The 27,020-nt window shown below is 41.5% G+C and overlaps 1 protein-coding gene across 1 annotated transcript in view; it reads left to right on the top strand.

Moving 5' to 3' along the window:
• Positions 1–27,020, top strand: part of jade2 (jade family PHD finger 2) — a gene marked incomplete at its 5' end in the record, with an annotated part of 136,150 nt that overhangs the window by 96,026 nt on the left and 13,104 nt on the right. Inside the window, 2 exons of the mRNA XM_071543077.1 lie at positions 796–913; positions 15,188–15,319. Of these exons, the coding sequence (XP_071399178.1) occupies positions 796–913; positions 15,188–15,319 (250 nt within the window). The remainder of the gene's footprint in view (positions 1–795; positions 914–15,187; positions 15,320–27,020) is intronic.

Raw genomic sequence — 27,020 nt, 5'->3', positions numbered from 1 at the left:
CATCCTGACACACTTTAACTCCTTCTTCCCCTGGATAACTGTCCAAATGTAGACAAAGCAGAGCTGGTTGAAGGAAAGTGGATAAAACCAAAAAGTAAATCACAACACTTCATCACAAAATAACTCCTGGAATACACTGAACATCACGGATTGGTGATATATAAGTGCAGGAGTATCTGAGGATGAATTATTCCTTTAAAATAAAATAACAGTATTTTCATTGAATTTACACTTACTTAGTATGATGTATACTGTGAATTTACATAAAAAAAATGTAAGTCTAAGGGAAACTGAGTTTAGGTAGGTTTACCCTCCGCTGCCTCCACAGCTGTGTATTGCTGTGTGTGTGTGTGTGTGTGTGCGTGTGTGTGTGTGTGTGTGTGTGTGGTCTCTAACCTAGCAAAGATTGACTGTCAAGATTGAAACCTGAGCTACACAGTAACATGGGGGGTGGAAGATGAAACATACTCTATATGTTCACAACTACTTATATAGTGCCCTAACGTGTGTGTGTGTGTGTTCTAACCTAACGTGTGTATGTGTGTGTGTTATTTCTTGTTGGCAGGTTTGCAACACAGTGGCACGAATGAACAAAATGTGTCTGTGTGTGTTCATGTCTGCCTGTCTGTTTAACATAATGTTTATGCGGCTGTTATTTCTGCTGTCAGGTTCATGTTCATCCCTATGATGAAGGGTGGAACAAGATGAAACATAAGTGTGTGTGTGTGTGTGTGTATTCATGCCTGTATGTCTAGGTCATGTTTAACCTGAAGTTAATGTCATGTTGTGTTTCAGGTTCGTAACCTGTGCTACATGGTGACACGGCGGGAGAAGATGAAACACACTCTGTGCGACCTCCAGGAGAAGATCTTCCACCTGCAGATACAACTACTGGAAGAGGACATGGCTGGAGGTAAGAGGGAGGGAGGAGTGTGTGTGTGTGTGTGTGTGTGTATTTCAACAGCCTGAAGTCCTTTCTGGTAGTTGAGAAGCCTTTCCTTTCCTCCTTAAGTGGTGTTGTGTTGGTGTGGTGTAGTTTTAATAGTACTACTAGTGGTAATACTAGTAATGGTAGGAGGAGTGAAGCCGCAGTAGTATTAATAGTAATGATAATAGCAATAATAATAGAAGTATTAGTAGCAGTGGTGGCAATATAAGAGGTATTAGTGGAAGTATTGGTATTAACAGTTGTAGTAGTAGTAGTAGTAGTAGTAGTAGTAGTAGTAGTTGTAGTAGTAGTAGAAGCATTAATAATAGTTGCAGGAGTAGTAGTAGAAATTGTGGTAGTAGTAATAGTTGCAGCCATAGTAGTATTAGAGTAGAAGTCGTAGTACTCATAATTGTAGTAGTAATAGCAACAGTAATGGAAGTGGTTGTAGCAGTACTTGTAAATGTAGTAGTGGTATTAATTGTAGTAGTAGTAATCCCACTGAGCAATTTTACGTTGATTAGACGTTTAAAACACGTCTAAATGGCCATAGCCGTCTAGGCTAAATTAAGTTTAAATGGGGTTGAAAAGTTAAAGTTTATTAGATGTCTATACATAGACAATATTATCCTGGACTATATGAGAGCTACGCATAGACACAATGTTGAAATTACTTCTTGTGCTCAGATAATTATCTTGTAGGCTAGTCTACAGGACTTCTCTGGTGCATATTTTTGGTATTTACAGATGTTTATTCATTGTAATAATGTATTTACTGCTTGGTCTAAAATAGGTCTATACATAGCCGTAATGATCCTGGGCTATATGAGAGCTAAAGCATAGACGCGACGTTGAAATCACGTCTTTTGCTCAGTGGGAATAGTAGCAGAAGTAGTAATAGTAGTAGTTTAGCAGTGTTAATAGTAGTAGTAGAAGCAGTAGTAGTATTAGTGTAAAGGTTTTTTCTCAAGATTGTTGGGCTCTTGTCAAGTCCTTTTCTTCTTTTGGTTTTCTAATTACAGTCACCTAAAGAGAACAATGTGAAACTAATCGCAACCCTTCACCCATCCCAGCCTGCAGCTAACCCACATTCTGTCCACCCAAAAAAAACCGTACAATTTCTGGAAAGCCCCGATGGTGGAAGAGCATAACGGTTGCATTCTTACCCTTGCTGAGTTATGGCAGTGGGCGGACAGTTTGGGAAATGGCTTTTCATCTATTTTGAGCAGCAGGCCACACTTGACACCTGCACAGCAGAGAACAATGGGATAATAGGTTGGCCAGACGTGCGACACACGCCATCCGAGTTAAATGGAGCTCTATTTCCTATCCACTCAGCACAGGTGACTGACCTCACAGCCTTTCATGCAGCTTCTCTGTGATCACAAGGAGCACAGGAAGGCCACAGCTAAACGGAGTGTGTGTTGGTGCTGCTCTCTTGGCTAGGCGTCTGTTCAGAAAGAGATCATTTCAGTTGGACCACCAGGTTAAATAAATGGTAGTGGTGTATGGTGAGAAGTATGGATGTATAGTGAGAAGATTGCATCTGTTTTTTCTATTTTGGTGGTATATTCTACACCGTCCATTCCAAATGTAGATTCTTTGAAGTTTTTAGTTCCTCGGTAGAAAAGTTTTACTTAAACATTTTGACTAAATGATTAATTCTGTTATTTTTCAGCTCTGAGAATAAAACTTCAATGGATAAAACTATTATCTATACTATTATCATTCCACATGGAAACAAGAGGCTGCGCTTGTCATAAACTAACTAGTGGCGGTGATGGTAATAGTAAACTGCAGTTGTCATGGTAATGATGGTGAACTTTAGTTGTCATGGTATGATGGAGAAGTCTAGTTGTCATGGTATTGATGATGAACTCCATTCTAGTAATCATGGTGAACTGTAGTTGTCATGGTAATGATGGTGAACTCAAGCTGTCACGGTGATGATGGTGAGCTCTAGTTGTTATGGTAAGGATGGTCATGATGGTGAACTGTGGTTGTCATGGTAATGATATGGAATTATTGTCATGCTAGTGATGGTGAACTCTAGCTGTCATGGTAAAGATGGTGAGCTCTAGTTATGGTGATAATAGTGAGCTCTAGTTGTCACAGTAATGATGGCTAACTAGTTGTCATGGTTATAGTAGTGAACTCTAATTGTCAGGGAAATGTTAGTAAACTCTAGCTGTCATGGTAATGAAAGTGAATGTTAGCTATCATGTAAATGATAGTGAACTCTAGTTGTTATGGTAATAATTGTAATGGTAGTGGAATCTAGTTGTTATGGCAATGATGGTGAACTGCACCTTTCTTAATGTCGTAATGACACTAAACTGTATATGTCATGTAATGTTAGTGAATTGTAATGTTTATGACAATAGTGAGCTGTCATGGTAATGATGAAGTGAACATCTGTTGTTATGCTATTGATGAGCTGTAGTTGTCATGGTAATAAGAGTCAGCTCTAGTTGTCATGGGAATGATAGTGAAGTCGAGCTGGCATGGAAATTATAGTGAACTCTTGTCACCTTGGCCCTGTGGGTCTGTCGTAGAGTGATGTGTGACTCCAAGTTTCTATGCTCTCTGTGCGCGCGCGTGTGTGTGTGCGTGCGTGCGTGTGTGTGTGTGTGTGTGTGTAGGGAGTTGTAGTAGTGCCCCAGCCGGCGCTCAATTTGCAGTGTTCATCATTCCTGAGGCAGGCTGCTCTGCTCCTCTCCTAGCCTAGTCTATTAAACACACACTTACACACAAACACACACACATACACACACACACATATTTACACACACTTTCACACATGCACACACACACACAGCCACATACACTCAGTAACCCTGAGAAACACACACACCCATGCTCACAGCCACACACACAATAACGCTGAGACACACACACACTTTTTCACACATACACACACTCTTACACACACTTTCTCTCTCTCACACTCACACACACACACACACAGTGCAGAGCCCCTGACTCAGCAGTTTGCTGCCATCAGGAACCGGGAGCCGTGCTGCTGGCACTAAACAGCCATATCTATTCACACTGCCACAGGAGTTAGATTAGGGAGGATAGTTTGTGTGTGTGTGTGTCTGTGTGTGTGTGTGTGTGTGTGTGTGTGTGAGAGAGAGAGAGAGAGAGAGAGAGAGAGAGAGCACACTGGGGGAGTGAAGGATGAGGTTGTCTGCTATAATGATTGGTCACGTCCCTCACCTAGTATCTACCTCTTTTCCTCTGCCTCTCTTTTATCTTTATCTTTCTTCTCCCTCGTTCTTTCTTTTTTCTCTCTATTTCCTCCTTCCTCTTTCTCTCTCTCTTTTTCTCCCCTCCTGCTCAATCTCTCTCTCAATCTCTTTATCTGTCTCATTCTTTCTCTCTGTGTTCCAGGTGTTTTCTTTTTCTGTCTCTTTCCCTCTCTCCTCTATCTTACTTTGTTTTTCTCCTCTCACTCTCGATTACAGTCAGTCCATCAGTTGTTTCAGTTTGTTCTCCATCTGTCCAACTGTCCCTTTATTATTTAGCGTATTTCTCTCCTGGCAGCTCTTCTTTCATCCCCCCTTTCCTCCCAGCCTAGCGAGCCCACTTATGTGGGCCCACTTAGCATGTTTTCGATTCTAAAGCGGTATCAAAGCTCAACAAAAAAAAATTTGACACTGACACAATAATATAGCCTAAAAGTAATCTAAAATAGTGCTGAAAGCTGTTTAAATTCAGTTATTATACTAGTTTATTAGACAGTGGTATTGACAGATTGTTAATTTTGTGGCCAAGTAAAAGTATGGCAAACAAAATAAGCTAAATGTGTGGTTTTACCAAAAGTGTAATTGTCATTTCTTGCACTTCCAGTTAAGTGTGATCCATATGCATGTGCACCATTAGATTCATACAGGACAGGGTGAATACAATATGACAAACATGTTGGACATCATGTCCTGAAACATTTTCTAACACTGTTGATTTATAGTTTCAAAACCTTCATTTGCTGTGTTCAGTCTGAAAAAGGCTGTTTTGTTCTGCTTTTCGTTTCTGTGTTTTGGTTGTTAAATTTCCCTTAAATCCAATTCCAAGTATGCAAATGTCTTAAAAAGATATTTAAATTTGTCTTTCTGGAACCTGCAGATACCCTGAAGTCACACACACCCCCCTCCCTCCCTCCCACCAGCAGCACTACCCATCCTCCCCTCTCCTCCCTCAGGACTTGTTTCCCACGTCGAAAACACACACACGCCTCTCTTCTCTAACCCGTCTCAAACGGTGCCGCTAACCTCTGTCCGCCTGTCTGTCTCTCACAGTAGTTCATCTGTCATGCTCCGCTCTCTGTCCGTCAGGCAGCCTGTCTGTCTGTCATGTTTATCTGCCTGTCTGTCATGTTGCGGCCTGTCTCGTCATGCTCTGTGGATACTAGCCTGTTACCAGCGGGGCGGGCAGGCGGGCGATATCCCTATAGTCCCACATGCTGACAGAGAAGCTACATAATGCTGGAAATACAGAGATGGTGAAGTGCACAGAGTATCCAGAGTGTTCTCAACCCCTGTGATAACATAAGTAAGGGACAATGTACAGCAGGCTGGTCATTATTGCAAAATAAGCCCTTTCAGGGTGATTCAAGACCCCGAGATGAAGCGCTTATTACCTGGCTACTTCCCAAAGACTTAAATCATTTGACACGAAATACAGATTTAAAAGGATTTTATTATGAGCTCAAGTAATTTATAAGCTTCCACCAAAGAATTAGTTCAGCAGGACTGCAAACACAGCAGCCACAGGCTACACTGAAGCAGAACTAATCACAACTAGGAATCAAAGGTTTTGTGCCCTCCAAATAATTTAAAGAAATGTTGGGAAAACTTAGGTTGGCCTGCAGTAACCAAGGAGTAACATCTTTTTGGCTGAAGGTGTCAACAAAACAAAAATGTGCTTAGATATGAAATGGTAGTCTGTAATGTGAAACAGTGGTCTGTTATTCAGAAATAACAGACTTCAGCATTCACTCATCTGCCATAGCATGACATGACATGACACAACATTACATGACATGACAATATAAACTATATAGGCAGCGGACAATTCCAACACACTTTTAGTAGACTGTACTGTAAGTGTGGGAAGTATGGGAAAGAGTTTTACTTATAGATGTTACTTGTATCGATTAGGATTATAGCAATATATTAGTTTGCCTAAGATATTGGCCTTTCAATCAACAATCAGATATCAGCCTGTCAGTGTTGCTCACCGCCGATATGATTGTACTCAATCGGCTTTGGGGGTGGCAGTCTGTCAAACCTGGACCTGCGTCACCCTGCTTTAAACAGCTGATAACCCTCCTAAAAGAATTTCATTAGTGTGGGTTTCAATTATTATTATTATCTTGGTTTTCAATGGAGAGTTTTATCGTCTAAATGTTGTTTCAGAGGCTTTTCCACCCTGACAAGAATACAATTCGGGGGGGAAACACTGAATACTTGTAAATGCTTGATTGATTGAAAGGAATGGACTATAGCACTTGGGCTCACCAGGAACAATAACCAGACTACTGTATACAGGATAAAACGCCTTTCCAGGCACTGAGATAAGTGGATTTCCACATTGGCTGGGTTGTTAGTTATGTTTGCATTGGCCGCTGCTAACCTGATAAACCTGAAAAAAAATTGCCACCTAGAGGACTTAATCTGATGACATTGTTTTCATAGTAACTGTGACAGAGTAGTTGGCATTTTTTGTGATCAGATTACTGTCATCTGTTCACATGTAATCTGTTACTTGCCATTGCAGCGTCTCAGCACTTTGTGAAGTTGCAAATATAAGGAAATCTGGATATATTAGTCCCATTGTGTTTTTTCTCTGCAATGGAACAGTTCTCTGGTGGGAAGCATTACTCTTATTTAACTATAACCTCATTCACACACACCTGCACACACACACACACACACACAGACAAACACAAACAGGGCTGAGAGTTACACCAATAATAGTCTGCTGGTAGTGCTGTTTTGTCTCTAAAGCAGCCACACAGAGACATACACACACACACACACACACACACACGGCCGATTTACAATGTTCACCATTATACGCATAACATAGACACACATGCATACAGCATACACACACTCATGTACACACACATACTGTACACACAAACACACAGGGCTGAGAGTTAGAGTATTATTCTGCAGGTAGCGCTTTTGTTTCTTGAAAGCGAACACACAAAGATGCAAACACACACACACACATACACTATACAGGGCTGATTTACAATGTTTAGTATTATTCTGCAGGTAGCACTCTTTCTTTAAAGCACACACACACACACACACACAGTTTAGTGTTATTGTTATGCAGGTAGTGCACTGCATTTACATTCTGGCTCAAACCAAACTGTGACAAGCTGACAGCGGTTAGTATTGGCCTCTCTGATCTGCTCTCTGCGTGTGTGTGTGTGTGTGTGTGAGAGAGAAAGGGAATACAAGGCTGAGCATACTGGCAGAAGGCACATAGCTCGTCTAGAGATCTACAAGAGAGAGAGAAAGAGTGAGAGAGAGAATAAGGACTGAGAGAGAGAAAGATGGGGAAGGACGGGAAGGTAATGGGATGAAAGAAAAGAGTGGAAGGAGAGAAGAAGAGTGAAAAGGGAGGGGAGACATCGAGAGAGAGAGAGAAAGGAGGAGAGAGAGAAGAAGGGAGGGTAAGAGAGTGTGAAAGGATAGAAGAAAGGGTGGAGGGAGAGAGGGAAAGACAGGAGGGGAGAGAGAGAAAAAAGCTTTCTCACGTTGCACTAACGAGCTCAGGTAAGAAATGGGACACAGCGTCTACACACACACACACACACACACACACACACCGCAGTTCAGTGCACCTAGAAAGAGGGGAAATTAATCACACACTTCAAAAAGACGAATCCCCTGGCGCTGTTGCACCTTCTAAACGAGGGAGGGTTGGAGGAGAGGGAGCGAGGGATAACATTGCAGAGATGGAGAGAGAGAGAGAGAGAGGGTGACAGCAGGGAGAGAGAAATGGCGAGGAAAAAGGAGGAAAAAGCACTGATCTAACAAAAAAGTATTTTAAATGGTTTCCACCGCTGATAGTTGGATTTGTGCTGAGATTACAAGCTGCAGGGCGACGCTCCCGCACGTTCAAGCCGAGCCTGCAGGCGTCTTCCAAAACCCTCCAAACCCAAAGACCGGTTTCCCCATTTTCCAGTCGTCGAAAAAATTCAAAAGAAAATGATCAAATGAGGAAAAATGTCGTGGAAAAACGCTGAAAAATCGTCCCCGGGAAGATCAGAGGATAACATAGTTCTACTCTCCAAAAAAAAACCTCAGTGGAAATTAGACTTTACAAGCTGTGTGGAAAAGCTTCCCCTTTAGGAGCTTCCTCAAAGATCCCCCAGTGCTAATGGCCTCTGCAATTCCAGCAGCAGCCATAAAATAAATTGGAAAAAGGGGGGAAATGTCTCTTACATGTACCTGCACTCTCTTACAAATCCTCATGTAAAAACCCAAGTCTCATACACTAACCTAGCCACTTTCAAACACGTCAGGTTTGAATATATTACCACATTAAAATATGACAAAGACCATTCAAAATTGCTGTGTAGAACTCTTCACCTGACATCCCGCCTCCATTTGGCTGTTAAATGGATTCAACCAATCAGAAGTGGATTGTTACGCCCCACCCTTGGTCGGCCCTGTGGGGCGAACAACACTCCACCATTGACCCAAAATAAAACTCTACCGACACCTTTTAAAATACCCAAGCCATGGGATTTATTAACATAAAGACATACAAAACAACCAAGACACCAAATCAAGACTACACACAACCGTCAAAAGACAACAACAACACTAAATAGAATCCCAGGTTGAGAGGCAGCAAGACCAGCAGTCCGCAAACCAGAGGCCTCTCCCTGGAACAGGAGCGTGGAGCATTTAACCACTTCCTTTCCTGGGCCAGGTGCACCTCATGGAGGACTGATCAGGTGTAGAAGACCTGGGCGGAGCTATAGAGACAGGAGAGGAAAAGGGACAAACAGCACAGGGAACACATACAGCCGTAACAGTGGAAAGCGGCACATGCAAACAGATCCCCACGAGATGGCAGAACAAGTTTTGGGACATTTGTTGATAATTCTCGATAATTCTTAGTTACAGTAAAGCCACATTATACCATCGTGTCATCGTGTTCGAGGAGACACTGGGACCGGTCCAAACCGAAGATCCACTCAATGCTGTTTGGCATTCTTGCAAAGACCGCCTTGTAAAGTGCTGATGATGTGAAAAGAATTTTTATACTCATGAATAGAATGGTAGAAAAAGTTAAAGCGAGACGTAAACATTGTGCCACATCAGCATCTCATTAGCAAGTTTTCTTTCAAGCAACTAAAGAGTATCACAAGTGAAAAGTAGCTTAGTGTTAGTTAAATGCTCGCCAGCTGTGAGTGTCTTGGCAAACAGAAATATAATAAAAAGAAAATGAAATCATCTATCAAAGCTCACCACTGCAACTTAACAACTAACGTTACTGCTAACATTTACGTCACAAGGCCTGCTACAGTAACGTCACATCCTCAACAAAAGCCAACAATCCTGTTGGCTGAGAGAAGTTGGCCAGGGCTAAACTTTTCACCGTCATCAGCCATCAACAGCCAATCAGATTTCCTTGTTTCCCTAGCAATGTGGTTTTGTTTCATGAACAAGTCCCCCGTACGAAATGGACGGAAGTTGATTACAGCCACTAAAAGCTTCCCAGTTCTTTACAACTTTTGTTAGAAAGACTACAGGAACAAACATCTCAAAAACAATGCTTGGACAATGGTTGCATCCATCGTTGAGGTTGATGAAGTCCTTTTTTTTATTTTTATTTTTTTGTTTTTTATTAATGCTACCTAATTGGTCTTGAAAATGTTCCGACTTCTACATCTTTCCCTGCTACATCAGTGTTAAGAACAAACTCCAGTTATATAACCATCTCCAGTTATTGATGGCTTCGTCTCCATGCCAGCTGCCTGCACAGGTCGTAGCCGCTGCAATAAAAGTGAGAAATCTGGTTTCATCCGAAAGAATGCATCAAGGATCCGTTCTTTTTCAAAACACATCAACTCAGTTCTCTTTTTAACTGCAGTGCGTGCAAGTCGTTTTAAAAGGAGTATTGTCCTGGTGGCATTGGTGCCGTCATATCGACTTGGTTCGAGGACAGCAGGACCTGAAATACAGTGAAAAGGACTCACTTTGCTCCTTTTTTTCTTCCAACTTGAGGACACAGTCTGTGAGCTTCAAAGACTCCTGCCATTGTTTGTTTGGAATTGGATGCCACCAAGAAATAAAAATCCTCCCCTGAGAAGGTCAATATTGGTTAGTTGTCTATAGTATTTACTCAAAAATATAAAAAAAACAAATGATAATGGGGGACATAAGAGAGAAAGGACTTTGAGGTCTGCTTCGACAGCTGGTTTCTCTTCCATTCTCCTTGTGAAAAAGGGAGTTTTAGCTTAATAACTATCAGAATCACTTTCCTCAAAATGCCCTTCAAAGTTCATAAAATACCTGTGAAATTAAACATGAGGGGGCAAAAAATGCATCTGATAATTAGAAGTACTCCTGTTAATGTTTTTTTGTTTTTTTGGTGAGGATTAGGGTTAGGGTTGTCAAACATTCATGCGTGACTGCGTCTACTGTCCCTCGTGGGCCACCGTAGGTGATTCCTGGGAGCCAGCGACTGGGGGATTCTTTCCCATGGGTGAGAAAAATGGAGCGTTTTTTAATCAGAAAACAACTGAGTATGCAGCCTGAAGCAGTGGAAGAAAATGCTGACTACATACAAAGCACTGCATCAACAAAACATAAAACAACTGATATCGTAGAAAAAAAAAACTCCACAATCAAGCGGTCAAAGTTGAACAGAGAGAGGGGAAAATGGCTCCAACCTCTTCTGTAAAGCCTGTAAATTGGAAATCTTAGTGGTACAAGTGGAGTCTTTATTTGCCAATATGCAATGCAAATGAGGTACATTACTCACGTTACAAACCTTAAAATATGAACTAGGTTTAGACCGATATACTGCATATGGTTGCTGATATGTTTATTATTATTATTGTTATATTGGTTTCCTATATAGAGATTTACTGTCCCATGTGCTGCTGTATCAGAGGCTTTTCCACCCTGCTAACAATAAAATTCTGAACTGAACTGGGTCAAATTAAAAAATATTGAATACTGCCACAAAATATTGGCTATCGGCAGCTGCAATCCAAAAATATTATCAGCCTTCAAAAACGCCTATCGGTCAAACCCTACTATGAACTGCAATCCAACACATATCCAACTTCCAGCTCCTCTCTGTGCAGCTCTAGAGCAAAAACAAAACACCGGACTTCGAGCTCAGTCATTTTCATTTTCCTCTTCCTCAGAGACTTCGAATAGTTTGTCACCCTCATAACTTTTACAAACTGCCGCAGTTTAACTCTACATAACTTTTAACGACCGGACATTTTGGAGCTGCATCCTAACCCAGGCAGCGATCCGGTGTGGATTTGGGGAAAAAAAAAACACTTCCACAAGCCTCAGTCCGGGGCGAGGAGAAGCTCATTCCCTCCTATTTCCTTTTCACTATCAGCACTCTTGCTGTCAGTTTCCATACCTTCTCCTCATGTTGTGTTCTGCCACTTCACCTCATGGGGTTTTTCATGAAGTGGTGCCACAGCATGAAGCCCTTTGGGATGCCATATATTCCTAAACTAACATTGGAACCTATCAGGCCAGCATGAACTCTTTCTTTCTTTCTTTCTTTCTTGCTTGCATGCTTGCTTTCTTCCTTTCTTTCTCCTTCATTCTACACATTGAGTATTGTGCACCTACTGAACTGTACACTCTCCTCTGTTTCCCTCCCTCTTCCCTCACACACACACACATAGAGACACACAACACACACACACACACACACGGGTCGTCTCAGTGTGAAATCTCTCTCTGGTCTCCCTCAGTTGCAGCCATGCATGACCTGCTAAAGCAAGCATGAGGACAGCCTACTGCTGGCTGTGACAGCCTGCACACACACACACACACACACATTCATAAGCTAGCAAATGTACACATGCATACACACACAAGCAGGATATATTGTATACTACAGCACAGTTACAATATAATACTATAGCATATTCTGTAGTGCACATGCAGACACACACACATACACACATGTACATACAAACACACACTTACGTAGGTGTCATATCATCCGTATTGCACTCATATCAACTATTTTAAACTACAGTACCACAGTAAACTACCGGCTGCTGATCGATACACACACATACACAAACACACACACACATACAACTATTGTGACCGTCAGTATAGCTGTAATGAACTACCTGCAGGTGCCACCTGCTGTACAGACACACACACACTGATACACACAGAGCAGCAGGAGAGTTAGTGAGCCGTGCAGTCAGGACTCGCTGTGTTTGTTTAAACAGCGGGAGCCTGTTACAACAAGACATCCCAACAATAAGGGCTTTCCATGCCATGGGATATGAGAGAGAGGGAGAGAGAGAGAGAGAGGGAGAGAGAGATTATCATTGTATGTGTGAGAGTCAGTGAAGTGTGACTGAATGTGTCTGCAGTGCTTCCTTACATGCTGTGCGTGTGTGTGTGTGTGTGTGTGTGTGTGTGTGTGAGTCATGGACATGGATGTGTTAAGGGATGTGTTTGTGTTCATGTGGTAAAGGTAGGGTTGGGCAATAATCCATCATTATCACGTCTTTCAATAGCATCATATTGTGATGAAATGCTAATATTGAGTTATCGTGATGCGCAATGCTGTTGTCTAAATGAATGCTAAAAAGCAAATACTGATTAATATCTCTCACAAAATGAGATCTGAAACAAATGAGGGAATAGTATTTGAGAATGACAGTTTTATCTTACTTCTTAATTTATTCATAGTATTCTGTTACATCACCACACGGCCATCTTGGTAGGAAGATAGCAGGTGATTGTAATCAATTAACAGGTGATCGTAATCAATTAACAGGTGATTATAATCAAATGACAGCCACAACTGTGATATTAATATCACATTAATAAGTATTTTTAATCATTTATACTCTAGTGCCCCTCTCACATCTAAAGACCTACAGGCTGTTTTTGGCGCATTTCCAGCAGTCAGAAAATGACATTGCTCTGATTGGCTGGTAGTACGAGAGGCCCCGCCCCCTCCCTTGCCCCAAAAGATGATTGGTCGACTCCAGTAAAATCAGCTTTCCACGCAACAAACCAACTGTTTTCTGACTGACCTATATAAGAGGCAACATGTACAACTTTGGCAAAACAACAAATAGTACAAGAAGATCCACGAGTGTAAAACTCAAGCAAAACATTAGCTTAATGTATATGCACAGTGTGTATGTGCGTTTCTGTGCATTATTTGTTTGTGTATATTAGTGTGTGGCTCAAATTGTGCATTTTCATATGTATCTGCACAATGTGTACATTAGTGGATGTGTTGGTGTGTGTATGTGTATGTCCCAGCTGGAGGCGGGGAGCGGTCTCCAGGTGTGATGGGACGGCTCGCAGCGTGGCGGCCCGCTGCAGGGCTCCGTTACATGTCACACTGTGTGTGTCAGCATCACACACCTGAAAACTAGCACAAAACCTGGTGTGTGTGTGTGTGTGTGTGTGTGTGTGTACAGTATGTTCATGGTCTGCTTGCTGAAAGGTTTGGCAGTGTTGCGGTTTTGTTGTTTTTCTGTTGAGGTGTGACTGCAGTTCAAAAGGTGAATGGACTAGGATTTCTGATTTTTACTTAAAAAGTTACAAATGCACATGCACACGCTCACACACACACACACATACACACACACTCAGAGAACAGAGAACTCCAGGTTTTTTTTCTTAGTTTCATCTCTGGGGTTAACTCAGGTATCATTCATCAAAGCAGCAGAAGCGCTGGGCCCACATGGGGCTTCAATCTGACAGCTTCACCCTCGTGCTTTCACTGGAATATTAAACCTGCTTTACTACTGGCATTAACATGCATCTTGGGCATTTGGATCCTTATCTGGGTAGCGATTCACTGCATAAAGATCCAAGTGTAAATGTACCTAAGATGCACTGAAGATGAATAGTGATGCGATCGCCTAAACCACGTCAGGAGGCGGTCAGAGACACTTCAGACACATTTGGCCACTTTGTTAAAAGATGAACAAACATTCCCAGTCAATATATAATAACTATGTAATTGGAAATAAACCTAATTGGTTGTGTTGCTCTCTTTGTGATTAAAAGGTTTTCAGACTTGCAGAAGAGCAACAGTAATGTTCCTGTGTGACTGACAGCTGATTTAACAGAAGACCAGCTGTTGTCAGACAAGCTTTTAAAGCAAAAAAGTGTAAAAATTTAGTAATACTACTTCCCTAAAACCCTGGAGGTTACACTGAGATTATCAATTTTGCTGTTGCTGACAATGCATATTTTCATTTTGCAAGGGAAAGAAAAGTCCGATTTGATGTTGATAGATGAGACATTTATAATGCAAGGTGTAAATTAAATGTAGATATCTCCTATTTGGATACTATCTAGATAGAAACACGCATGTCAATGCAAGCTGCATAAAGGGCCTTATATTAGTTGTGTGTGTAGTTAATATCTTCTTTCTGTTTACCCATAAGGCTTTTAAAGTCACAGTGCAATTAATTACCATGTCATTCATCACCTACTGCAGTAGATAACTAACATGACTCTTTTTCTTTTTTGTTTTATTCTTCTCAAATGATACAATACAATGTAATTATGAGTTTAATGTGGCCAGATTTGCTGTAGAACCACAAGTTCAGGTCCATCAGAGCCTTCTCCTATGTTTACTTCCAACTATCAAGCAAAGTTTAGACAGATTTTTGCACCAGATTGCACCAGTCTTGCACCTGATTCACATTTTATTTTTTTGCATTTCCATCAGTTGAGTTGAAGCAAATAAATCGGCTTTCAAGTATTGATTAGTGTTGGCTAATGTTTGCCATATTTTATCACATTTTGTCATTATATTGTATATTTTATTATCCCCCCCTTTATCCATCCCTGCCTTTATCCCTTTATGTACGTTGTTGTACGTTGTGTGTCTGCTGCTTTCTCACCCATCGCTCCCTCTTGAAAGGAAGAGATTTCCTAAGCTTAATGGCACTTCCTGGCTAAATAAATCTTCGATAAAATAAATCAACCAAATCCGTCACCTGACCCTGTCTTCTGTCTCTCCCTGCAGAGAAAACCCAGAAGGGAGAAAAGAGGAGGCAGAACGGAGTGAAGGAGAAGGGGAAGGAGAGAAGGAAGAGCAGTCCTGAGAAGAAAAAGGAGAGGTGGAAGTCAGAGAACGGCTCCCTGCTCAAAGAGCTAGGTATGTCTACTGTGTGTGTGAGTGTGTGTGTGTGTGTGTGTGTGTGTGTGTGTGTGTGCGTGTGCGTGGGTGTGCACCTTGCAGTGTTTTGCAGTGTTTCCAAACAGATTAAACACACTTCATTGGCCAAACATATGCCTGTGTGTGTGTGTGTCTGTGTGTCTGTGTGTCTGTCTGTGTGTGTGTGTGTGTGTGTTAGAAAGTTCCTGCTGACAAAAGGTTGCAGCACATTCACAGCCTCGATGTATCAATAATTTATTTAATCCAGCATATCAATATATATATATATAAAGTCTTCATCAGGGCAAAAAGCAATAAAAATATCCTGGGACAATATAGAAGTTAGGAATCTTAAATATTGTTATTGCATTTTGCTCTGATGAAATCTTTATATGTTGAAACTTTGGCATAAATAAATTATTGATGCATCGAGGCTGTGAGCGAGCCGCAACCTTTTTCCAGAAACGATGGAATAGTATCGTCTATTATAATAATAGTCTGCTGTGGTCAGCACCTCTCCAATACCGGTGTACATTTCCATTTTCTTTTTTTACCAGAAAATTCCTGCCTCCATCATCACTGTTGTCATGTGTTCTCTGTGAATTGATCAGTGTAGACCAAGTGTCAGGTGCAGCCGTAACGTCTCTAATAGGAGCTGACTGCAGCCCGGCCCAGCAGGCCCGATCTGATGCATCAATCTGTTTGCACTGGAGCAACACTCACAGAGAGAGAGAGAGAGATAGATGAGAGAGAGAGAGAGAGGGAGAGAGAAATAAACAGAGAGAGAGAGAGATACAGAGAGATTAGGGGGCAGAGAGAGAGAGGGACAAAGAGAGACCCCGGTCCCCCTCATGGCTTATCAGTAACAAATATGGCACCTTGTTTTGGCCTGTAATTGTAATTCTGTTTTCACCCACTGGTCAGACAGCAGGGTGAGCCAGGTTGCTTAATCTTAGTCAAAGATTAGTCAGTTATCTTGGTCAAAGATACTCCAACAATTATGTTCACACTGGGAATCAAACCCATTGATCATCCCTCCAGTTGGGGGACGATGCCAGATGCATCATTCCCCCCCAAGTTTCGTCAAAATCCATTGAGCGGTGTCTGAGATATATTGAGCATGACGCATGGACTAACAAACAAACATTGTTTAGCACCCGCCTTGGGCCCAATCTGTGTAATTTTTAAAATGTTGCAACAAAGTGGTGAGATGCATCATTCCCCCAAGTTTTGTAAAAACCCAATCAGCGGTATCTGAAACATCAGGCTTGACACTTGGAAAAACAATCAGTGTAATTTTGAAAATGCCGAAAAGCTGGGTCTGAGATGCGTAATTTCCCCAAGTTTCATCTAAATCCAATCAGTGGTGTGTGAGATATTGTGTGTGAAGCATGGACAACAAATGAAACAATGTGGCGTCCTCCTCCTTTGGCCAATCAGTGTAATTTTGAAAAAAACGCAACAAAGTGGTGAGATGCATCATTCCCCTGAGTTTCATGAAAATCTGATCAGCGGTGTCTGAGATATCCCATGATGGACAGACGAGCGAACTAACGAAGGAGTGGAAGGAGTGCGATCCATAATCCTTATCCCCAATTTTTTCATGGGTGACAACAGAGAGAAAAAGTGAGAGTAAGGGAGAACGATAGAGAGCGAGGGAGAGAGAGAGAGAGAGACAGACGTGGAAAGTGAGGGAAAGCTCAAAAGAGAGAGGGTGAGCAGCTCCGTCATTATTAATATCTGTCATTGGTGAGAGAATGGGCGAGAGACAGAGATAGAATAAGGGAGAGAGAGAGCTGTCACTGTCGATACTCGTCACCGGTGAGATGAGGATGGATGGTAATGGTTATCTATCCTGTTAGAAGGGGATTCATTCCTCACTGCCGATCATTACAGCTACATGTGACGCTCAGCGTGAGCCAGCACGCTCGGGCTCCATGCACACAGCACACACATCACTCTGTACTGAAGCGCTAAACGTGGATATGAAGTGGAAATCTAGCCCACGGATCATACACAGGTGTTTGTTTATTACTGAAGGACGCTTTGACAGACTGTTGATGGACACACACTGGCTGTTGTGGTGATCACATCTGTTACTTTGAAGTTACTAACAGTAGACCGCCCTGCTGCCTGCCTATTAAGGTGTAAACTGATAACATTTCAGTATATACACAATCTCATAAAAGTAAAAAAACATACTGTCCTCTGTCTAAATAGATTACGACACAGCAGATACATCTCAAGGATAATATCTTATTAAATGAAGAGCTTGTTTGCAAAAACATAACTAACAACTCCATTTGTTAATTTCTATAAATCAAGCTAGTAATGCATTGTCAGTAGGCGATAACGGCTTTTGCGATAAAACAGATTTTGTATTAAATAAGTTATGTGAAGCATTACACACAACAGTCAGGGATGGTGTTTATCTGTTTTTGTAGATGAACTCTTCAAATATTGTTTAAGTAATAATCTGTGACATTTTCATCAAAGCAAATATCTGATTTGCTTCTCTATCACTGGTTGATAAAAAAACAGTAGGGATTCAACCTATAGCCAGTTTATGAAGCTTTTACATGTCTTGTTCTAAACACTCGGTGTCTATTAGGTCTTTGAAAAAACGTGAATTTCATCATCGGGTCATCGTGTACCCAAAGTTGTTTTCAATGAATTGTTCTCCATAAATTTTATAAACTGTCCTCAGATTTAAAAAAAAAAACAAAAAAAAACGATCTCTGGCTTTTCTGTGATAACAAATTTCACTTTATCCACTTTTCTCCAGCCGAGAAGTGAGAGAGGTTGTTTTTTTGCCGTTGGCTAACCATTGGTGTTTCTTTTATTTTCCACTGAGTAGCTTTGGCATGTTTGGCTTGGAGAAGGCTAAACGTTTTTTTGAGTTCCTCAGGAAATAGTCAGAGTTTACATAAGTGTGGGCAGAGATGTGTTAATTGATGTGGTAATTAAATCAGATGTCTGGATACCAAAGCCTCTTTATTCACCAAATTTGGGAGTTTTGAATTTTGAAATGGATATCTATCTGTCTGTCCATCTCAGACATATGTGTTTGTAGGGCCCATAAAACCAGTTTTTCCTGAAGTCCTGAAAACATCCCAGTGTTTTTTCCGGATACAGCTGCTTGATGGGACAGTAGGGCTGTGGCAGTTTGGGGAGAGCTGGTGTTGGTGGCCAAGGCAGAACCAGAGCTCACTGACAGAACCAGAGCTCACTGACAGGATCAAACATAGTGTTTCCTCTTCTCTCGTGGTTCAGGTTATCTCTTTCATTTTGAACATGAGGTTTGTTCCAAAATGACAGATGCGCCTTTTGAACAAAGTGACACCTACGCTTTCAAAGTGATTGATAGCACAAAGTTGAAACAAATTGTGGTGGTTTCTCAGGGGATAGTTGGTAACTTAACTGCATGGCTGGCAAAATCAGCAATTTTACAGACTGGATGCTTTATATTTTGCAAGTTTGAATGATGAACAATTAGTGATTTGTGTTTGTTTTGGGGGTTTTTATTTTTTCCCAAAATAATGTATAGCATTTTGGAAAACTATGCATAGCATTTTGGAAATGAACTAATAGTATTACAGATCATAACACAGTGTATGAATTAGCATTCATAATAACAATCATATTGATGATATAAAATGATACTATAAACACATGAATATTGTTTGTTTTAAATATTTTTAAACTTTTAAATGAATAATATAATGCATGAATTATACAATTATACTTTATCCATCCTTGACAACAACTAACACCATAAAAAGTCAAGGGGAAAATGTGTGGACCTCACTAATAATATTAAGATGTAATTAATGTGTGTGTAGGCGTATAATACAAAACAACAATAATTAACAAGCAACCAACAAACTAGGGTGAGAAAGTTCTTTATGGTGAAAAAAAATAGTAGTAAGATGCGATGTACGTATGTTTGTGTGGGTGCATGAAATGAAAAACAAAGTCCTCCAGGCTTCCAGAGAAACCAGCACCTCCGCTGTGACTTAACCGCTATATGTAGGCCATCACGTGGGTGGATTCACATTCTTATATAATCTTTGTTTACATGTATCTATATCTAATAAGTTATGAATATTCCTGCACCTCTCTAAAATGCTCTGGCCCATGCAGAGATGTACTAATCATGATTAATTAGCTTTGAGCCTAAATGAGAAGCACGCACCTGAGTTATGATGGCTGATTATGCTCACTAATATCATTTATCCCCCTTTGTTCTGAGCTTTCATGCACATCGGTAAATACAGTTCACCTACACATTGGATTGCATTTAATAATAAGATGATATTGTATTGATGCCCATAGGGAAATTCTCATTATGCTGCTCTGCCCTTAAATGCCAATAGAAAAGAATAGGCTACAGCTTTATTTATCCACCCAAGATGGGTAATTGTGGGATACAGAGCGGACACATCTGCACACAACACATAAAACACATGAAAAGCATTAAAAATACATAAATAGGACATCTTGGCACACTGACAACAGCACACGTGTGGCACATGCAGAAGAAAAGCCTGTGTTACTTCCAGTGATCTAAGACAATTTAGCCAAAAGTTATGAACTATGAACTCATCAAGTTCGAGACGTTTTCATCAAGAGACAAAACCACCTGGAGCTGCTCTGTTGATATAATGGAGGCTTTCTTTGTTGGATTATAGCGTCTTGGTAGGTTTTACATGCAGCTGAGCTTAATTTTACAGTATCCCTAACATTTCTGGATCATAAAATCCACCCATATACCATAATACCCACCATCGTTTTACAGTTTTTTTCTAAAGTAGCTCCAGGTTTTAGGAGTTAAGACTTTTGGCATTGTGGGTCGGCAGTAGCCTAGAGTTCAGACAAAATTGGCTTGGTTTCCCATTTCAAATCTGCTGTACAAGCTGATTAGCTGATTCTACTCACCAGTTTCAGGAGTGTCGGTCTGGAAAACCTGGAATGGATCCTGCCTCACCCTGCTTAAAAGAATTTCATCAGTATGGGTTTCAGTGGAGAGTTTTAGTGTCACATAATGATCTAAACGGGTTTGAATGGAGTTTTAGTGTCACATGATGATCTAAATGGATTTGAGTAGAGAGTTTTAGTGTCACATGATGGTCTAAATGGGTTTCAATTGAGAGTTTTAGTGTCACATGATGGTCTAAATGGGTTTCAATTGAGAGTTTTAGTGTCCCATGATGGTCTAAATGGATTTCAATTGAGTTTTAGTGTCCCATGGTGGTATATATGGGTTTCAATGGAGTTTTAGTGTCCCATGATGGTCTATATGGGTTTGAACGGAGTGTTTTAGTGTCCCGTGATGGTCTAAATGGGTTTCAATGGAGAGTTTCAGTGTCTCATGATGGTCTAAATCAGGTTTCAGAGTTTTTTGCACCCTGGCAAAAAAAGAATCTGGGGAAAACACTGAATTTGAAATTTGAGGATATTAAGTATTGATATCAGCCATCAAAACTCTATCTCGATCAAACCTGACTATACAGTATATAGACTCCAATATGTCCAGCATCATATGTCCATTTGTATCTTAGGACGGTACAGTTAAGATGTAATCTGACAGTGATGTTTTGAGCTTTCGCCCACACACACGCCTATCAGCAGCGAGGCAGGCCTGTCTCTCATTTCCTTATTTAACCAGAGCGAAGCGTCACAGGGCCAACAGTGTTTTCCTGTCGATGTGAATATGATCAATAAACAGAGCGACGATAACAGAGGACAGGAGAGTTGTTTGGCTCTGCCTGACTGCTTCCTGTTTTGATATTATCTCCCTCTCTCTCTCTCTTTATCTCTTTTTCTGCCTCCCCCTCCCTCTTTTTCTCTATTTTTCTCTTTGTGTCTTTGTCTTCTTCTCTCTCTCTCTCTTATAACCTTCCATCTCTGTCTTTATCCTTCCTTCATTATCTGTCTTTCCTCTGTCTTTCCACCTGACTGCTGAGGGATAAGGACTGTAACTTGATGTTCAGTGGATGCTGGGAAATCATCACTCACATAGTGTTTCCATGACAAACAAGCCCTTCTGTTTATGTGGTGTGCTTGTGTTGTGTGCAGCCGTATCATTTGTATGTGCGTGCACGTGTGTGTGTGTGTGTGTGTGTGTGTGTGTGTGCTTTGTGTGTGCGCGCATGCTTGCCCTTCCCAGTGTTTTCCTGTCTTGGTGTGTATATATTGCGCCTGTCTCCGTGTGTTATGCGTGTGTTTGTCTCTGCATGTCGTGTGTGTTCGTGTCTCGCTGACTCTGTGTGTTTGTGTGCGCCTGTGTCAGTGTGTGTGTGTGTGTGTGTGTGTGTGTGTTGTGTGTCAGGCCATCTGTTCTCTGTCGGGCCTGGTACTGACTCCCAGGGCTTTGTCTTCCTCTCTGTGTGCTGGGATCAGGAAGACAGACATGTACCATAACTCCACTCAGATGTACTGTCCCCTATCCCCACTGTTTATTAGTGGGATTCCAAGGGCCATATGCCAGTGGTGATTTGAAGGGGGATTATGGGCGGAGTTTTCCTTGTGTCGCCCTTTTAGGCATCGGCTGAGCTTCATCCTTAACTAAAGATGAGGGTGTAATGGGTGTCGTGTCCACCAGGAACGTCTTGTCGCTTCTTCGCCGACTTCTTTTGTCTCATTATTCTCAATGGAAACACTGGACAATGTTGCTGAATGTTCCCGACAGCCGTAGCAGCTTAGTGTATTTTAGAGCAATAGAAGGTAAAAATATCTCCACTTTTCACAGACTTTGAGCACCACGTCAAATGGATTTTCTGTATTCATTTAGTAACAGCAAGCGCCACAAACCCTGCTTGAAGACCCCATGAAATGGCATCTTTACTTGATGTATTTCCAGGATGTTGGGGCGGGACATACCTCATTCAAAAGTCTAAACTAATGGAATAGCAGTCAAAGACAGAAAGGCAGTTTTATGTGATGGGAGGGGCAGGATTGCTTAATAATCTGTGGTGGTTTCATTGGTTGCAATTTATATTTGCGCCTACTAGTGCAGCATGAGGTCACCATTAAAGATACTCCGTTTTCCAGGAAGTAAAAGTAATGGGAGTTCATTTCATGGGGACTTTAACACAATCATCTGTTTAGCGCTACAAGCTAAACGAGTACACATTCTGTTCAGTTCCATGGCACATTTATGGCGGCGACATGTAGATTTAATTGTCACTTTATTTAAATGTGATTTCAGCTCTCTGGTTCCCTAGTTACTCAGCCGCCTTAATCTATTTTATGGAGAATAACATTAACATTAGGCTACTTGGCTTGCTAATTAACGTTAGCAGCTGAACCGTTAGCTTTTAACATGTAAACGGTAGAACACAGTGCCAAGATGCATCATGCCTCCAAGTTTCATCAAAATCGGACCAGTAGAGTCTGAGATGTCATGTTTGAGTTTAAAATTTAGAAAAACTGTAATTAGCCCAATAAATAGTAAACCCCTCCCTGATTTCATAGCATGGAGGACAACAATGTGATTTATTATAAAATGAGTATTATCTTACAAACATTTAGCTATAGATTTAGCTATTTATATCCTTATTTAGCTATGGATTGAGTTATATATCCCCATACATCTCTGTATTTCAGCAGTCCATGCAAACTAATCGCGACAAAGAAAGTTCTCACATCGTTTTACATTTTGAACTGCATACTTCATTTACATATGGGAATAGGATTATGCGAGAACAGTTTATTGGTTACGTTTTCACAGTCACACAACTTTTACTTGCTCTTAATAATTAGATACTGATCAATAAAGAACAGGTATGATTTGCAGAATATCAAGTGCTTTACGCTGTGACAAAATTTGACAGCACACAGGTGTAGCGGAGTGAAGTGTCTCTCCTCTGCCAGACGGACTGACATGAATCAGCCTGTTGATGACCACAGTTCTGTGGATCAACCTAAATTGATTACACAGAACTTGTTTACGCAGTCTGCGCAGGCTTGCTGGCCAAACGATCAAATTCTTCCCACACCGGTCCTCACTGCATGACCATCTGCAATTGGTCTAAAATATCTCGTGTTTGCTTGTGTTGTCTTGCAGAAAAGCTTCTACTCTCGTCTCCTGGTTTAGTGCCTGTTTAATCTTCATGCACCCCGACTGGCAAGGAGAGTAAATAAGCGAATAAAACAAAGCCACTATTAGTATTCACACATTTGTATGCGCCACCGTGCTCGACTGTGTTTCTATTTCGGGCAGGTTCAGCTTCGTTGTGAGTAAAGCGCCTCCTTAAGTACGTGGTATGCACCTGTTTTCAGACTGAATGACCGGTATGTGTCCTGTTGAACAGACCCTGAGTGTCCTTATTTTACCCCCTTGTGTCCTAACTCCTAGAGGAACCTGAGGCCAACCAGCCTGTAAATCCCCAGGCTGTCCAAGGTGACCTGTCCCAACAGAACAGGGTCAATCCTGGGATCAGAGGTGACATGTTGGGACCTGATCAGGCGATCGTCTGGGATCAAGCTGAACCGCACTGTAACCTGACTCCTCCGAGAGACCGAGAGGACAGAGAGAGAGAGAGAGAGAGAGAGAGAGAGAGGACAGACAGAGAGAGAGACAGAGAGAGAGAGAACAGACAGAGAGAGAGAGAGAGACAGAGACAGGCAGAGACAGTGTCATCGTGTTTTTAGATATGAGAGTGTTGGAATTTACCTTTTTGTTGTACCCACTTTCCCTCAACCCTCCTCCTCTCCTGCTTCAGTTAGTGAATCATTTCTTACGTTTCCCAGAATAACTTTTTCGTCAATTCCCAGAGAGCAAGCCTGAACTTGTCGCATTCAGCTGTGGGTTATAGGTCTGGATGGAGAGAGCGATAGCGATAGCATACTAAGAGCAAGAGACAGTTTTTGCAGTCGAGAGCCCCCTTACTCAATATGAAACATCTCTTGTTGCCGCATTGCATTCTGGTCTATAGGGGCTACTGCTACTACGCACATTCAGCAGCCTTAAGGTACAAACCTTACAAGACTACTGTAATCGATTCAGAAGCACAAAGCCAGCAAAAAAAAGTCATTTCTGGAGCCCCATTCAGTTTCTCTATGCATTTTCATTCAGGTGGTCACAGAAAATACACTCAGGAGGGCAGGGAAAGAGTTTAACAAGCCGAGAGAACTTTGATTTAATTTTGCCAAATTGTTCACGAGGGCAGTGTGAGGTCGTTACACTGTCCAGCACACTACAGGAATGGGCAATTAAAGTGTAGTAGAGTGGCTTTTTTATTGTAGAGAACAACTCTGATAGGTTCATTTCTGTTACTTCATGCTTTGGGCTGGGATTTTTGATTCTGGTTGGCATTAGTGTGTTGAAGTCTGAAAGTCCCCTTCTTTCAGGTATTTAGCTCTCTCTCTCTCTTTCTCTCTTTTTTCCTGACTACTGCATTTCTTGTCTTCCCTTCGTCACTCACATGTGTCTTTACATCACTCTGTTGCAGTACCTTTGCTCTGTTTTTTTTTTTATCTCTGCCCGTTTCTATCTCTGTCTTTCTGTTCTGAGTTTCCAGGGAGACGGTTGGCACCCGAGAACAATCATCAGACTGTAGTGAGGGCTTTAGACCTAGCAACACACACACACACACACACACACACACACACAGGCCTGGTCTTGGCCCTGCCCTACTGCTAGTGCATTCCTTACCCCGTGTTGCCTTAGCAGCGCTGGCTAGCGTACCGTTGCTTAGCATGAGCTACCACATTAGCTGTTGTGTGATGCCATCCTGTGGCTTTGTGTAGCTGTGAGGCAAATTAGCATGCACTAGCACTAAGGCTAGCCATTCCCAAACTGTTGCATAATGTAGCCTTGTGAGAAAGCCTTTAGATGTAGCCTTTACCGTGCCAGGGCCTTCGGTATCATAGCATCTTAGCATTAGCCTAGCATCGGCCTGGTATAGCATCACATTAGTTTAGCAGGAGCTGTGTTAGCTGTAGCCAAACAGGGAGGCGGGGAGGAGGAGTCAGGCATAAAGGAGACAGGACACAGCTCCCCCAGCCGAGTTACATGTAGCACCTGCTGATCAGTGGGCTTCCTCAGGAAATCAAAATTGTTTAGAGTGATTGATTGATTGGTTGATTTGAATTTATCTCAGTGTCTTGCATTAAAATCCCCAGCCCTGATGGGGTTTTAAGAGACACTATTAAACACTTGATTTAACAACATAAGCACACACACACACAGGTGTAGAGAAGTCAAATCACAGGAGAAGCAGTAAACCAAAACCAGCTAAATTAAACTTAAACCCTCATTTCCAGGCCACATCTGCAAAGAACAATATAAGGTTATAAATTTTAGTTTAGGTAACCTAAAAACAGAGAATTATCTATTTCAACAGTCCTCCAACATCTATACATAATGATATCCACAGATATTGATATAGAAATACATATGATGCATATTATTATGTTCGACTACACTATCTAACATGTATGTGTACAGTAATATACATAAACCAGTGTACATCGGCTGAAACTGTATTGATCCCGCGGGGAAATTAGGTCCTCCAACATGATTATGCTGAAAAAAATGAGTAAAAACACACTCATTATGCTTTGCCGCATGACTTGGCAGTAAAGTTAACCAATTAGTGGAAACAACAACGACAGATACGACAACCTTTGGGCTTCAATATAGTTCAGAATGGTTTAAATATGGCAAATAAAGTTCCATTTTGAACATTTTATCTCAGTGTAAAGTATAGTTAGAATAATGTCAGGATTGTGTATGTAGATGACATAGTAGACATAGTAACAGACAACACAGAGGCATGTTTTACACACTGTATGAAAATATATGACTACAATGGTGTAAATTCTGCACTGTGTATACATTACAGGTTTTCTTCTTACCTCTTCACTCCTGCTACTCTCTCTTCTATCACCCCCTCCTGTCTTCCTCACACCATTTGTCTGTTTTTTTTTTTTCTCTTCGTCACCTATTCCCTCCCTCATTGCTCTCCCGACTCCAGCAGAGACATGCTGCGTCATGGAAACGACTGGCTCGGTGTGTGTGTGTGTGTGTGTGTGTGTGTGTGTGTGGAGGATAGCTGGTGTTAAAGCCACCCTAACAGCACCTCCTGCCGTCCTGCTTGGCAGATGATTCTAGGCAGTGAAGATACAAGGGGGGGATGGGGGAAAAGAGAGAACAGCAGAGAAAAGAGAAACCGGATTTGAACTCAATCCAACCAGGACAGAAACATTTGTGTGCACTTTGTAATGTGTTTGTGTGGAAGTCCTTGGTCAGCATTATCTGCATCTCTGATGAGATTTTTATGGCCTTGTGGTTGGTTCAGGGCCAGTGGTTCCCCAGAGTGGGTACAGCTGACTCCCAGTGGTCTTGTAGAGCAGTGGTTCTCAACCTGGGGGTCGGGACCCCCCAGGGGGTTGTGAGATAATTTTGGGGGAGTTGCGAGATGATTTATGGGGTAGGAAAAAACATATTTCTACTATACGATTTATTATCATGTCTATTTTTTTAATCAATTTATTTATTTTGCTGTTTTCTTGTGAAGTATTGAATAGTTTTCAGCCTCTCAGCCTCCTCGAATAATCAAATGAAACAAGCTGAAAAGGGAAAAGCCAAAAAGGTTAAGGACCACTGTTTTAGAGAGATTCAAGTCTAATTCAAGCTAAATGAAAAACAGTTAAATTCCACTACAGTTTCATTCACTAGACAGTAGCATAATCA

Source organism: Centroberyx affinis, unplaced genomic scaffold, assembly GCF_046629955.1.
Source record: "Centroberyx affinis isolate AG114_WGS23_722 - 3 ecotype Tasmania unplaced genomic scaffold, CSIRO-AGI_Caff_v1 ptg004218l_1, whole genome shotgun sequence".
NCBI lineage: Eukaryota > Metazoa > Chordata > Actinopteri > Beryciformes > Berycidae > Centroberyx > Centroberyx affinis.
This window is presented reverse-complemented; position numbering and strand designations above follow the sequence as displayed.